Here is a 16678-nt window from a genome sequence, read left to right on the forward strand (position 1 = left end):
TAGTTGTTTCTCTGATAAAAATCCCTCCCTGTGTCACTCAGCAGTAGGTGACAGGCCCTCCATGCTAAGTCCAGAGGCTTATCAGTTGATCCTGGGAATGAGGAGCAGGAGGATTCCCCAACCCTATTGCAGAAAGTTGCAGCTTTATGAAAGGGATTGCATGGCAGCATGCTGCAAAAACCCACCTGTAGAGCCGTGACCCAGGAGGCCCCTTCCCATCTTAGGTTCCCACCTTGCCCCATGAGTGCTGAGCAGCTGCAGCCCTGCAGCATCCCCCACTTTGATAGTCTATAGGGGTTGATCTTTACAAATCCCAGCAGATGCAGGGGAAACTGAAGCTGCTTTCCTGCATTCCACAGCAGGTAATATGCAATGGTCACTTGGATTAGGTCCTTTGAGCAAAGACAGGATGATTTTAAAAGCAAGTGAGGTTTTGCTTCCTCCCCCACATAGGTTTGAGTCCTGCACAGAGCTGAGCAGAGGGTGATCACAAAGAGGTGATGGAAAAGACAAACCCCAGCCTGAGGTGACTGCCAAACCAAGCCCTGCTACTGATGGATGTAACCCACAGGGAAGCTGTTACTGTGCAATACAGTCGCAGGTAAAGAGGAAGATAATGAGCAAATTCATCAGTCTAGAATTGGCATTTTATGGTGTCAAAAAGCAACAGGAAGGTACAATCAGAGATCACTCTAAGAGAGAGTTTTGGGGAAGACTATGAGCAATAACACCTCATTACAACAGTGATAAATACTTAACTGCTGAGTATCACTGCAAGGAGAACCTTAACCCCTGGCACGGGGCCTGTACCCAGTCCAGATCAGCTCTGGCTCTGTCAGTGGGGTGTGCCATATGTTGCATTGGCAATTCTTCACAAGCTTTTAATGTTGGCCCTGCCACGCCAGGTGCAAGCTCTTAAAACACTATTGTATGTAACAATAAACCCAGATATGCTTTGTTCTGGGGTTGTGTTTATCTTGGAAAGCAACTCAAGTTCATTTAAACTGTACTCTATAATGACCCTCAAAACCAAGTAATCTCCTTTCTAATAAAGCAGAGTACCAAAGAAAGCTTTATTTGCTGGAGGGGATTTACCCTGGTAGATTTGAGCCCAGGTAGTAGTAGCTACAGTGCACATAGCCTGTAAAAGCTTCTGATAGAAGTAAATGCACTCCAGTCCCTTCCTTTTATCTTGTGAAATTTATTTCCTTTCCATGGCACTCCACACCACTGCAGCAATCCATCCCCCTGTGGTTTCATCACATAAATTACAATTTGTCCATATCTATACGCTTTGTCAAATGTGAAAATTAAAAGCTACTAACAGATGTGTTTTGGCACCAATCTTCATATCGAATTTGTTCCTTAAAAATACAGATTTGCACACAATTCACAAAAATTAAGTGAAGAGCAAACAACTCAGGGCTTAATGCAAATATTTTATATCACATTTGTTGGGGTAACATCCCAACTTATATTGACTGGTGAAGGTAAAATCATGTTCCTGTAAAAATGACATGCTCTTGGCATAATAAAATCTGTTTTTTCTTGGTACCTTGTCATGCCCATCCCACTTCCGAGTTTCACATGAGGGAAACTTACACCTTAGCCTTTTCCAACTTGCTGGCAATTGCAGCTGGATGCACTCCTCTGGTAGAAACATCACCACTAAAGTACACACCTATGGAGTACAATGCCTTATTCACAGGCTACCACAAAAACACCAAAACTCGACATAAATTGATCTGTTCAAGCAGATAAAGTTCAGAGGAGCAACCAGATTCTTTTTCATCTCCTTCCCAAGGCAAGGAATAGCTGAGGCAGGATGACAGAGCTCCAACCATGGACAGTCCTGCAGGAAGCTCCCACCAGCTGTCAGACAGCCAGAGCTACATTACATTATCTCATTGTACCCTCCAGTTAACATTAAGAATGTTAATAATAACATTTAAAATCCTGTCAGCTTTAATAACTATTTATAGTAACACTGATAACTCAGGCTTTCTTATTTTCCATGCTTGCATAACAACAGTGTTGCCATGCCAGCAGCACAGCTGCCAGAAAACATAAAAATCCACCAATTTGAAAATAAATGTAGTGAAATTACTTTTGTTTTATACTGTGTTTTCTTTGCAAAAAAAAAAAAAAAAAAAAAAAAAAAAAGAATGACAGCAATACTGGCTAAAAGACTGGAGGAGTAACTTCTCAGTGACATGGAAAGATGTTTTAAAAAACACTCTGAAGCTGCCCATGAGATGCTCTAGGTGAGCAGTCATCTTAGACAAGTGAGTTGTCATCGATTTTTGGGACCAACACAACCCTATTTGCATAATTTTTTCCTTCTCTCAGTGTTGTGCAAGGACATCATCTTGGCACATGCTGGTCCTGAAGTTCAGCTCACTGTGAGGCAGAACATCACTTGGGAGGCTCCTGGTTTGCTTCCCCACTCCAAATATTCCAATATAAGTGTTTTAGAATTAACTACATATTTAACCAATTTTGCTGGCCTGGTGCTAGAACATTAATAATTTATTAGACAGCATCTGTTTCAACCACAGATTTGGGCCTCTGAGGTCTTGCATAAGGGAACACATTTAGGAGTGACTTTGGGAACTGCATGACTGTGTCTCAACACTTGCTACCCACTGCGATGTCTGCTGCAGTGTTATCTCATGCAAGGAAAAGTTCAAGAGTACAATTCCCTACTTACAGCGTGCTCCCTCCACTCCAGATGTGACAGTGCCAAGAAGAAAAGCAGAGCTCCTGAGACTCACACCACCAGGCACTCAAGCTGCTCAGTCTTAACATTCACATGCTTGTCTTCCCCAACAGCAACCCCAGCCCACAAGGGGCACGGGGGACTTCAAGGTGCCAGCCAAGTGGATGCCTCTCCCACTGGACACTTACATAGCAATGCCAGGCTCAGCATCTCCTGCTCATGGTGCCCTTGGGACCAAAGGGCCTTTCACATCAAGCTTTTTCTCTGTAGGAACAAGCCTCTCCCTGCCTCAGACACCAAAGATCATGAGGAGCGTTCCATTTGCTTTAATGAGCAAAGCAGCAGGGACATTTATCTGGGCATCTACAACCAAAACCATCCTTAATTATCCCTCACATTGTTTTCAAGATTAGCAGCAGAACCACAGTGCAGGGCAGAGAAAGAAAAAGTCAAAACCATGCCAGTGGACTGAAGTACTCCTGCATGACACCATCGGCTCCAAATCCAGAGTCTTATCCACGCACTCCCAGCCCTAAATCTGAGCTGACTGCTGCTTCAGCATGCTTTGAAGGCCTAGCACAGGCCCTCAGATGGCTGGAACTGAGGCAGATGCAGTCACATTCTTGGCAGGTCTTCTCAGGGTCATCTTTGATGTGGAGAAGTGCTTGGTATTGTTTTCTGCATTGATGTTTGCCCCTGGTATGTGGAAGGAAATATCCTTGTGCACAGCAGCCCCTTGGTCTGGCCTCGTGGCTTGCAACCTGCGGCCTGGACAGCACTGCCTCTTGGGAGGTCTCTCTGCTACACACTAAAAGGGTTACTTAGTTCCTCTGGCTGTTTCTTAGTTACCCACATAGCAGAAGTGTTGTCCCCCCATCCCTTCCCAATGCATGCAAGCAACATATTCCATTTCTGTCACTTCCCTGGCAAGGTTGGCTCTTGCTGAAGCAAAATATTGCAGCCTTTGGACATAGGAACATGAAATTCCTCCTGAAAGAGGATTACAGTCACATTCCCCTTAAGTCAAACCAAGGGCAAAAACTGCACAGAGGGAGGTCGGATCTCTGACTAAACTCTTAGATCCTCAAATGGTAATTAGAAGGGGCACAACTTTTACCAAAACCAGATCTCAGCACCCTACTATTTGTCATGACACAGGCCTTAATTCTTATTCATTCATTGCTTTATTATTTTCATCACTGCTTCTCCTAAGCCAATGGCTGGTCCACATTCAGTATCCATGCCAAAAATTACACGAGCCACAGTTCAGGTTGCTCGTGCAGACCAGCAGGTCAACCAACAGCTCAACTTGTGCTCCACAGGTGCCTCATTCAAGATGAGGCAACTCAAAGCAAAAGGGGGTAAAAAGCCACTGGGCTCCAGCTTTGGAGCACCTGTGGGAAGGCAATCACCTGACCCCATCTGCAATTCTCTTCATAAACAGTTTGAAGAAAATTCCCTCCTTGGCTTCTACCATTACACTTCATTAGGGCAGAAATGCCAATACAAAGAAAGCTGACCTCCTCCACCCACTGGGGACATCTCCAGCAGTCTCCTCTTGGTTGCTAATGTCAGCAGAGGACAGCAGATGAGGAAGTAGGTGTAATCCTCATATGAAACTGCATTATTTCCTACAGCTCATAACTGTGCTTCCAAACTAAACACCATTTCTTGCATACAACTTTCAAGCTGCTGCCTTTCTCAGGGTTCCCAAGGATAGGCTGGAACACCCTTGCCAACAGCCTTGATGCTTTGGTGGCAGTTGCATCTGATGTGGCTTTCAGCACACAAATGCTTGTTGAGGGGGTGATTTAGAGCGTCCTGAGCTCACAGCAGTTCTGCCTCAAATTATAGGACACAAGGGCAAGAGGGAAAAGTGGTAAAAGAATCCCAAAACAACAGTTTATCAGTATAAATTTCCTGGGGGGGCTCCAGAAAACTCTCACCACCACTGCCAAGTGCAGGTCACACCCACACATCCTGATCTGCAGGGAGACGGTGACACAGACACAGGGATTCACTGCTGGGTGGCTGCATGCTTCAGACTTCACGTGCCTCTGCTGCTGACCTCCAGCCAGACTTCCCCTTCCAGCTCCTCCTGACCCTACAAAATGATGTCAGGGAGGCTAGCCCTTGATTTCACTTCTTCCCTCACAAACAGGGATCTCCACCCCATACCTGTAGCTGACCTGCACCCCACAAGCCCTGTGGTGGTGTGTTATGCATATTTTTGTAAACCCTTTTGAATGGTTTGATCCTGTTACCCCCCTGATATGTTTGGTTTTACCCCAAGTTTTCTCCTCCCTTGCCCAGGCTGTCCATCACTCCCTAGACCCACCTGTTACCTCATTTACATAATGTCAATCCTTCCTATTCCCTATCCCTTGTTCCAGTGTTCTCTGACAGTCCTTGTTGTCCCAACCCCCTGCCAAAACCCTGCCCAGGAATTCCCCTAATTCATGAAACCCCATTGGTCCATGTGACCCTTTCCACTCCCATTGTCTTTCCTATAGGTTGTAATATTTTTAGCCCCTCCTTAATCCCCTCCCAGTTGTATCCCTGATTGGTTGAAGAACTGTATCCTCCCCCTGTTCCTCCCCCATTTAAAAGACAGTGCAGACCATGGGTTTTTGTTTTTTTCATCACTGCCGCCCCCCCCCCCCCCCCCCCCCCCCCCCCCCCTCGGGGAATAAAGTTCTTTGAGACACACACGAGAGACTCCTCCCTGGTCTTTACTCCGATCCTCGGCGCTTCACAACTGATGCTGTAGAGAGCAGCCCCGCTGCTGCCAGAATCAGCAGCTCTGCTCTACTGCCACCCGAGCCTGATTCAGCCCGGGGGCAGCCACTCTCGGTGCAGTCCGGGTAGTGTGAGCTAGCTGGGATTTCTCTGGCATCATGTCAAAGCCCCAGTGCACTTTGCCCTCAAAGGTGTCATGACCTTGCACCAGGCTGTGGGTTTAATGGCATGCAACTATGGGAACATCTCAGCAGCCTGAGAACTGCCCAGTTGCAGGTTCTCATCCTTTTTCAGTCACTCATGGCTCTGGCTTGTATTTGCTCCTTTTTCCCAGCCCTGGCCAGGGCAGGAAATGTCACTGCTGGCAGCAATTTAACCCGGCTGACTTCAGTGCTTGTTCAGGGCTTAGTAGCAGGAGAATGATTAGGGAACAGGCAGATTTCCATCTCCCAAAGGCAGGGGCAGGAAGATCAGGGAGGAAGCACCCAGCACCAGCACAGGACAGAGAGAAGCACTGGAGGCCCTCAGCCCCTTGCAGCCAACCTCAGAGGCAGGACACATCTCTAACAGGCAGAAACAGCATCCTGTACAGATCTGCTGTTCAGAACAGATCTAGAAAATATTGTACTTTTGGGTCTAAAGAAGGGAATTTAAGGAGTGAAGACTTGAGCATCGAAATTGTGGGGTTTAGACAATTTGAAAAAAGTCTGTGCTTTCTCTCAAAACCATACAGCTTTCTCTCTGTTGTGCATTTTGGCACAGTGGTACAGCTTTTGATCCATTCAAGGCTGAATTTAAAGTTATTTTCTAGCATTCTGGCTCAGAAATCAAGCATACTTACAGCTTTTCAATATTTTCTCTTCTTTTACCCTTTTATTCCCAAACTCATGCAAGAACAATATCCTTCTAAATGCAACTCCCTAGTGAAGATATAAAAATATCTAGGCTCATTAAAAAGCTATCAAGGCTGTTGCACTGAAGAGTGCTCTTTGCTCTCCTGATAGTATTCTGGGAAAGTACACAGCTGGGTCTTGCAGTAGTTTGTATTTCTCCTCCTGAAGATTTTCAGTTAAAATGTTTTTAACTTACTTGTCACAAAGCACATTAAAAGTAAAATTAATTTGCATTCCTTTGGACATTTTTTCATAAAGAAGAATGAAGATTTATCCCTCAAGTTAATCCCTGGTATAAGCAGTCATTTCACTACAACTCCTGAATAAAACTAATAAGGAAGAAAAGTCAATGGAGTCATTATACAGAGCTCAGCAAAGTCAGGCTAATCTATATGTAATGTGGGAAGCCCCAAAACACAACTGCAGAGCAGCAGGCATAAAAACATCAACTTTTAAACTCCTGTCTAGGATTTCTCATTGTGTCTTGCAGAAACATGATGTTAGATTCCCACTGAATGAGATTAAAACACTACAGAGAAGATTATTATTCCTTCTACTGCTTCAACTAAAGCTTAGGTATTCAACAGAAGGGATTTTTGTTACTGCTTGGAAAAGTCAACCCATTGTAGGATTTCCAGTCCAACTTGTGAAACTGAAGTGGAAAGTAGAGCAACTGTGATTGTCCATGGCATGTGAGCTATTTTTACAGCTGTGTGGGACTCTGGGTAGCTTTCCACACTCATGCAATTAATTCTAGGGTTGAAGGTAACTCTACACTCAAGGATCTTCAAAAGGGAAAGAGAAATCATGATGCCACATCAGGTTCATGACTGATTCGTAATAGATGCAGGGACCATAGCCCTTGTGGTTCCATGTCAAGTCTGGAGACATTTTGATGAATTCTGAGCAGATGGAGCATAAATACGATCCCTCACCCATGCACGTTTACTGCCTATCAAGTAATTGCACTGTACAGGGGCTTAATGGCCAGACCTCCCACCCAAATATTTCATCCACACTCTACAGCAGTAAAAACCCCATTCCCTGACCACAAGAGCTGCCACAGCCACAAAACAAGGGCCACCAAATCTGAAACCCCAACCAAGAGTCAGCAGGCTTGGCCAGTGACCTGGCACAGACATAACACTTCATCTGCCACCACCTCTCCCTCCCACCAGGACAGCAGCCCTGAGGCTGAAAGGTTTGGTTATCAAGTAGGAGTGACCCCACATGTCACACATAGAGCTCCACACACCCATCCTCAACCAGCAGCACATTAATCTAACTTAAGAGTCATCTCTATTAGGTGAGGAGTCAAGGTGTCCAAGGACCTAAACCTATCACTGCTAACTTACAACTCACTCCTGGAGTCTGGGTATTTTAGTTAAGCAACTCCTTCCTTGCTAATATTCTTTGCCCTTCCATACACATTCAGGCCTATTGCCAGCTGTTTGCTGCATTTCTCTTAATGAAAAATTAACATGGAAGCTGACTTCTTTTTTCCACTATCCTCAGAGACAGTATTTTAATATTATCCCCATAAGTCAAAGAAATTTGAATGATTATCTCATTTAAGGATGCTGTTTGTGATGCCTACAGAACTGCATTCTGCTTCTAATAGTATCTGAACAGCATTCTTTTTTTTTTTTCCTGGCACTTGGGGTGATTCAAACTCCTGCCTGCTCTTTCAGCCTCACATTTTATTACTCCATAACCAGGTAGAGAGAAAGTAAACATCTCTCTGCCCAGTTAAATGATTACAATAAATCTTTCACAGCCCACAGGAAATGAATTGAGTTTCTTAATAGGAAATCATTAATATTTGTTATCTTACATAATCACTTCAAGGGGATTATTGACTGTTCCCTATACCATACAACTCAGACTAAAATTAAAGACAAATCTCATGTCAAAAAAGCAGTCACCCCACTTAAACAACTCCAAATTGATTTATATGAAGAGGGAGGTAAACATTTAAGGGACCAACACATCACAGCTGTTTTAGCCCCCCCAAAAAGTGACTTTACTATAAAAGTCTGAGGTCTAACTTGTGCTCCATGTGTGGCACCAAGTACAAGTGGCTTCTGCCCTGTGCAGATGGCTCTAGTTTACTGTTATCACAGAAGTGCTGTTTGCCCATGTGAACTGCCTCTCCCCATGCCCTGGAGTGAGGAGCAAATCATCAGCTGCTCCATAATAGATGCCTGTAGCATCCGTGACTCACTGTAATTTAAAGGCAATGTTAAGAAGAAGATATGGCCATTACACAAGCAAACGTGGTTATTTCCACTGCAGAAGGCATTTTATTTCCTGCTGTTGCTGAAGGCATTTTATTTCCTGCTGTTGCTGTTCCCTAGACAGGAGGAAAGCAACCATCTGGGGAACTGGGCTGCAGCACTGGGCAGTGGTGTCCTCAGAACATGACTACCACACAACAGCACAGCCTACATAGGTGGGGCTGGGTCCCACCTGTGCTCAACTACCACCACCGCCTTTAGGTACAGGACAACAGGGAGAGATGCTGCCCATCATGGGTCCGAGGGGCATGGGGACAAACAGTCAAGGGACAGATCTCACCGCAGACACTTTGCTGATGATGTCCCTGGCGACGGCCAGGCCCTGCGCAAAGGTGCGGGCGGCCACGAAGGCCCGCGTCACTTGGAGCTTGAGCTTCCGCGGCACATCCCCGAAGGGCTTCAGCTGCTCCATGTACTTGATGACACACTCCAAGTACTCATCTGTGAAGTGGTACTGGGGGTTGACCAGCCGGAACATGCGCTCCAGCAAGTGCGCCCAGAACTCATTGAGCATCTCCTCCAGGTTGATGTTGCCACCCACGTAGTAGTGCTTCAGTTCCACAAAGAGGTCCTTGAACAGCTCAGAGTTCTGCATGTACAGTCGGCCGTACGTCCGCACAAACATGTCATTCAGAGACTTCTCAGCATTCTCCAGGAGTTCTTTGAAGAACTCTAGGAAAGAGGGAGAGAAGATATGGTAAACACGAGCACTGGGTTGTGTGTTCACACACTCCTACAACCACTGCTTAACTGGAGGATTAGCACAATGACACCATCATCAAATCAAAATGGAAAATTAAAGGACTCTCCCAGAAATTTTCATCAATGTCTATATCTCAAAAATTTTGATTACTCTTAATAAACCAATCCCTGAAACTCTCTATAGAGTGAAGACTTGTATGAGTGAAATCTCTCCTGATACAAATATGAATATAATGGTTAAGAGTCAGCAAAAAGACAAAAAAAGCACAAAAGTTTCTGATGTTTCCATTTAGGCATCTGAAAAGATGTAATTTCAAAGAACAACATATTGGAAAGAAAAAAGGTGGTTTTGTTAAACAGATATTTTGCACAAATTAATCATTCTTTCCAGTTCTTGACAATTCATTTTCCAAGATTATCATAAACCAGCCTCAAAAATGAAAAAAAAAAAAAAAAAAAATTAAAAAACTAAAAAAACTACCTGCAGGTTTTTTGTCCCATCCTGCAAGTTCATAATTTCTCAGGGCAGGGCCTGGCCACTTACTTAATTGGTCCTGATTGCAGAAGGGGTTCAGATGTTTGTGGCAGTGCAAGAATCCCCACAATTATACCAGAATTTGCTTAAAATCTAAGGGCTAAACACTTGGCACAATAACAAGAGATTTTTCAAATGACAAAGGACAGATAGGATTTGTGATTTTTATCACTTTCTAAAAGCAAATCCCTGCTTTGGTTCACTCTCTGGGAGCACTGGACAGCCCAGAGAGTGGCTGCTGCCATGTCTTGGTAGTACCACATGTCTTCAACACTGATAACAAGTTGACCCAATGATGATTCCACTGCAGAAGCAGTTTAAAGAACATGTCCTCCAAGAACACATCACCACAACCTTGACACGTGGGTCTAAGCACAAACTACTCTAACACAAAGCCTTTACCTTGGAGATTTAGCATAGATGAGATAAAATAAAATAAAAAATAGGGGAGGGGTCCACCAGGCCAAAAGCATTTGGGCCATTTTGGAAAAAAACTCCCTGCTCTATGGCCTTGGGGGCAGCTAAGGAGAGCAAGGTAGGTGCCACTGGGACAAAGCCTCCCATTCCTGTTTGCTCCAGCCCCGCAGGGAGCACTGGCACCCCACGGAGTGGGCACAGCTAGGTGAGGAAGCAGATTATTTTATGCATGCCACCAACAATTGAGGATACTGACCTCTGCTTTTCTGTGACTCATATTCAATAATTTTTTTAAAAACATGCCTCCGTAGTTTTCTAAATCCTCAAAAGAGCAATTCTTAGAGCTAGAACTTGTTATGCGGGGGGGGGGGGGGGGGGGGGGGGGGGGGGGATATTTTGGCCCAGTGGGAATTTAAACCTTGTTAAAAGACATTAAAAGTATGCTGAAGTTCAGATTTTCGTCTTCAGTGCTCCAGTACAAGGCTTAACACAGAAAACATTTCCTGGAAAAACTGAAACATTCCATGAGTTCCTGATGAACAAAGTCATGGTGTTCAGTGCCTGACATGGCTGTATATAATGCAGCCTCTTAGGAGCACTAAAGAAATGATCCAGGGAAGAGGAGATTGATTTCAAACACCCAACACGTCCTCTGTCCAATATCAGCAGGAATCTCCACTTTTGTTCCCATGACTGGCATTTCCTCCCCAGGAAGATTTTTTTTCTGTTGAGTTTATACTACAGAGATTAGCTTGGTGTATATTAATTTCTATTTCACTTAATCATTTTGAAGCCTCACTTCCTTCCCTTGCTCAGACCTTTTACTATCACCAACTGTAATAGTTTTAATTTCAAAACCAGGTGGAAACACCAATTAATGTAGTGGTTTCACATTCACTAAATTCTGGTATTAGTACTTACTCTTTCTGTGGGAGAGAGACTAGGAGAAAAACAAAGCAGGCTCAACTTTAAAAATTAACAAATAGTTTTATTAACACACACTAAAAGAATAGAAAAAAGAAAGTTGGAAAAAAACTAAAACAGAATGAAACTTCAAAAACACTCTTCCCTCCCCTTACAAACTGTTCACTTTCTTACAAAACAACATAAAGAGACAAAACTTGTCATTTTCAGTCAGTTTCACTATCTGACAATAGTCTTTCATCAATTCTTTAGGGGAAGAGTCTCTCTTAGAGTCATGGATCCCACTGACAACTTAGAACAGTTCTCTTGTGGGTTTTTTAACTGTCACAAAAACAACCACCTAGAGAAACCTGCCTTTGTGACCCTCCCAGGAGCAGTTTCCCAAGCTGCTTATGGGTCATGGGTCTTAGACTTTTGCATACTGGGGTGTCACCGTTTAAAGATGAATAACTCCAAAGCAAAGGATTCTTCATCTCAAGGTACAGAGATATCTTCTCACTTCTTTACTGGTGCAGAGAGCTTCTCATCTTTATCTCTGTTCAAGCATCTTATAGGATTAATATTACTTAGTCCATCACAAACACCTTTGCTCAAATCCACACACAAATCCAAACAATCATCTCCCCAAATGCATATCTTCATATCTTTCCCATGATTTAAAGGAATGATCTAAATATAGAGTTCATTTCCATGGCTCAAGTAAGAATGGAACAACCAACTCTTCAACCTTCTGTCCCAATAGTCTTTTCACTCTTGCTCTACTGACTTCATGCTGGTTTTTTTCTTTATGTTTACTCTGTCCTTTCTTACTCTCTCAGAGAAGGGCTAAACTCTGGAAGTTTCATGTTTCCAGGAAAGGGTTAAATCTGCTCGGAGTCTTTGTCTCTCCCTCTGTAGCTTGTGGTATTAGATGTTCAAGGCCGCGCTGGTGAGGGAGGAAGAACTCACACAGAAACATCAGAGATTGGAGCACTCAGGCAGTCCGGAATCACAAAAAAACCAAGCAAGATCGTAAATGCCTTCTCAGCCCACTCCTTGGTGTAAATCGGGGTGGCCTCAGCCTAAATGGTGCCCATAGCTCTTATCAGGGGCCCGACAGAGATCTCTCCCTGCTCCAGGGAAGTTTGGAGAAAGTACTTGTTGTAAAGCAGCAACCTCTCCTTCCCCCCACCCAGGAGCCGATGGAATCTGGCCAGGCCTCAGGCCAGCTCCCTCCAAAAGGGGGGAGCAGCAGGCCCAAGTCGATGTTACCTGTCTCTCTCTGGCCAAAGGAAAGAAGGAAAAAAGGACCCACCTACAGGAAATCAAGGGGCTTTATTTGGTACTTCCCAAAGTCGTAGCTAACAATTTCAGTGGTCAAAACAGATGCCAATATTCTAACTAACTCTCTGATAGGTCCCTGTCTTTTCTAAAGCAATTCCCAGGTCCTGACCTGGAGAATTATTCTACATTCTTCTATAACTAAAAAACCAAACTGTACTAACCCGTAAAACCAAGTTGTTTATTTAAATACTTCTGTACCAGGCACAAAACCTGCTAGATGTGTCAGCAAACTCTTCAAAAAGAATTAGATTTTTGAAATTATATTGATAGCAAACCTATCAGATAGCTCCAACCATCAGTCTAAAGAACCCAAAGCAATGTTTTAAGCCAAGAAAGTTATCTTACGTAATACATCCATATTACCATAACCAATTTATTCTTCTGCCCAAACTCATTTTATCGGTTACACTCCAAAGTGGAAGTTGAATAAACTGTATTCAGGCTTTAGAGCTCTTCATCCCTTAGCAATTTTTCATGTGGGCTAAAACCAGGTATGTTCATTAATTATCGTGAAAAAAACCCTGCAATCTAATTTGCAGCAAATATCTGTGCACCTGCAGCCTTCCAGACAACAGCTTTTCCTTGCCTGAAAGTAAGGTAAATAAAGGAAATTAAAACTTCCCGCCAAAACCAGCCACTTCCAAAAGCCCAACACAGCACTACTGAAGGAGGCAGCATGCATGCACAGCGCTGTTGTCTCTGGCTCAAGCTTCAACCATCATTTTCATGGACCAAAAATTCCTGTTCTCAAGTGCCACTTCCCAAAGAAGACGGGGAGGAGGGCAGAGGAGGCTATGTCTGAAGCCTTGAGTCAGCATCCACCCCTCCCAGCACATGCCTGTATCCCTGAACATGCCAGATGTGCCAGACAGGATGCCCTGGTGACCAGTGCCTGTGGCTTGGCCACTGGGTGCCACTGCTGGCACCTCGAGGCTCCTGGGGTGGAGCCTCCTGTTGGGGAGGGGTGATGTCAAGCGTGGCATTGGGGATGAAGGGTCACTCAACACCAGCAAGCAGGGATGGACCCAGCAGTGGGATGTGCATGGCATCTTCCTCCATGCAATGCACAGCACTCTTAACCTGGTCAGCAGCAGCAATTAAATTATATCTATAGATATATCTTAGTGTAGCTATTGGCACAGTGTAAATCTGCATCCTCAGTTTCTATCTCCACATCAAGAAATCAGCTTGGGCACCAGAAGGAACATTAATCTTTCCTCTGTGCAAGTTATGGGCATAGATGTCTGCAAGGAAAAGAAAAAAGCCCAAAAGTCCTTTTTATGAGTTAAATGCTAATCTGACAAGTAACTCCCTATATCTAATTAGATACTAATTCTCTCCATCACAGAAATGAGCTAATTAGCAAACACCAACATAACCCAGCATTAACCCTGCCACCACAAGAAGAAAAATGGCAGGTTTCTCTCTTATGTCTTGACTGTTTGTTGGGTAAAATAAATTACCACCTTTCATTTGTATTAGAAATTGACTTGTTCTCAAACAAAGCAAACACACAAAGGCCTTGGTTGCTTATTTTACAGCACTATAAAAGCACGTTTTACAGCTGTGTTGCAAGCAATCTGCACATATTAAATTATCAGTCTGACAGGCTTCCTGTGAAAAGCTGTCAAACGCAAATATTTTTCACACACAACAAATCATACTTTGCCAGTTGTCCTGGTTTAGGGACAAATTTGGGAGAAAACTCCTGAACGGGATCCTTCCGGGAAGCAAACTTAAATGGCCCTTTCTTCTAACTGGTTTGGTAAAAAATTTCTTCGGAGAAAAGTGGAAAAAAACTATTTCACTTAACAAACAAAGTGTATACAAGTATAAAGAATGAATAATATGAAACAATAAAACTTCTTGTTCCGGAGTGAGATGGTAAATTGAGAAAGTTCTTGCTGTGGATGTAACTTGGTTTTCTCTTAGTTTTTTATTATAGTTTCTCTGGTGCTGCTGGAAAATGCTGAGGTCTAGGCCTCGGTGGGCCGCAGGTGCAGGCCTTTAGTGCTCTCCTGGTTTTTTTAGTCTAGAGCAGGTTTAAACAGTTCTAAGAAAAAAAAAAAAAAAACAGTCCAGGGAACTTCTTTGCCCTAGTTAGTTGAAACTAACTAAAAGCAAAAAGATCTTTGTCTTGCAGTCTTTCTAAGCCTTTGCTGAACACCGCGTCTGGAGAAGAATGTGGAGGAGTCAGGCAGTTTTCTCAAAACAAATTCTGCGCTTTTCCTTGTTCTTAGAACCAGTTTTAAAGGCACAGAACTTAATATACAGCACAAACAGAACTGATGATTGGGGAAGCAAGCATCATAAAGTCACCTTAGGACATTCCACCCCTTATCCCCATATCGTCAACTTACTAAAACTAATATATTCTAGCTTTACACACACATATATCTATATAAAAACAATATGCAATATACAGCTATATACAGACAGTGGCAGTACCATTCAGCACACAGTGATAATTACACATAGTTCTTACTTAACAATTAGATCTCCCTGGGGTACACATCGTGTGGTTCTATCTTTCTGCATTACTTACTATGTGCAACCTGGTCCCTGAGCAAAGACAATCTTATGGATGGGTTCGTCTGTACTTGAAGTAGAATTGATCTAAACTGTCTTCTCTAATGAACTTCTCACATGTACTACTGGGACTTTCTCTTTATCTACTGTATGTAGGAGCTCGGATTGGGCAGGGCTTGCTCTGTTGGTGGAACCTCGGGTGTTAATTAACTAGATGGCTTTTGTTAGATGCTGCTCTCAATTTTTGAATGATCTTCCACTTAGTGCTTTCAGGATGGTTTTTAACAGTTTATTGTATTTTTCCACTTTCTCTGAAGCTTGTGCATGATAGGGGATATGGTATACCCACTCAATGCCATGTTTTTTAGCCCAGTTGTTGATGAGGTTGTTTTTGAAATGAGTTCTATTGTCTGACTCAATCCTCTCAGAGGTACTATGCCTCTAAAGAACTTGTTTTTTAAGGCTTAGAATGGTGTTATGGGCTGTAGCGTGAGGTATAGGGTAGGTCTCTAGCCATCTTGTGGTGGCTTCTATTATTTTGAGTACATAGTGCTTACCTTGGCGTGTCTGGGGCAGTGTAATATAATTAATCTGCCAGGCTTCTTTATACTTATATTTGGACTACTGCTTGCCATACTATAGGGGCTTCACCTGCTTGGCCTGCTTGATCGCAGCACACGTTTTACAGTTACGGATAACTTGAGAAATACTGTCCATGGTTAGATCTATCTTTCGGTTCCATGCCCACTTATAGGTGGCATCTCTGCCCTGATGACCTGAGGCATCATGGGCCTATCAAGCAAGGAACAACTTTCCTTTGTGTTGTTAATCTAAGTTTATCTTTGACACCTCTATCTTTGTAGCCTGATCTACCTGCTTGTTGTTTTGGTGCTTTTCATTAGCCTGACTCTTGGGGACATGGGCATCTACATGACGGACTTTCACAGGTAGCTTCTCTACCCGAGCGGCAATGTCTTTCCACTCATCAGCAGCCTAAATTGGCTTTCTTTTGCACTGCCAATTAGCTTTTTTTTACTTTTCCAGCCATCCTCATAGAGCATTGGCTACTACCTACGAATCAGTGTAGAGGTAGAGCTTTGGTTACTTTTTTTTTCCAGCAATGTTTAGGACTAATTGAATGGCTTTGAGCTCAGCGAGCTGGCTTGACTCACCTTCTCCTTCAGTAGTTTGTGCAACCTGTTGTGTGGGGCTCCATACAGCTGCTTTCCACTTTCGTTTTATCTTAACAATATGACAGGAACTGTCAGTGAAAAGAGCATAGCATATTTTTTCTGCTGGCAATTGGTTGTACGGAGGAGCTCTTAGGTGAAACTAAAATTTTTTCCTTTATGCCAATTTGTAATTATTTCTAAAATTTCAGGGTGATTTGGGTTTCTAATATGGGTGCACTGTGTAATGAGGGAAATCTATTTGCTCCCTGTGGCATTGGTGGCATGGTGGGTAGAGGGAATTTTTGCTTTGAATACTATCCCAGCACTGGTAGTCGGGGTGCCAGCAGGAGTTGTGTTTCAGTGCTTATTACCTCTGAGGCAGCTTTGACTCCTTCAGAAGCGGCCAAGATTTCTTTCTCTGTTGGAGT

General features: G+C 43.5%; 1 protein-coding gene across 1 annotated transcript in view; it reads right to left on the reverse strand.

Annotated features, from left to right (window-relative positions):
• Positions 1-16678, reverse strand: part of GPC4 (glypican 4) — a 115622-nt gene that overhangs the window by 14137 nt on the left and 84807 nt on the right. Inside the window, exon 3 of the mRNA XM_040089075.1 lies at positions 8929-9320. Coding sequence (XP_039945009.1) covers positions 8929-9320 — 392 coding nt within the window. The remainder of the gene's footprint in view (positions 1-8928; positions 9321-16678) is intronic.

This window comes from Hirundo rustica, chromosome W, assembly GCF_015227805.2.
Source record: "Hirundo rustica isolate bHirRus1 chromosome W, bHirRus1.pri.v3, whole genome shotgun sequence".
NCBI lineage: Eukaryota > Metazoa > Chordata > Aves > Passeriformes > Hirundinidae > Hirundo > Hirundo rustica.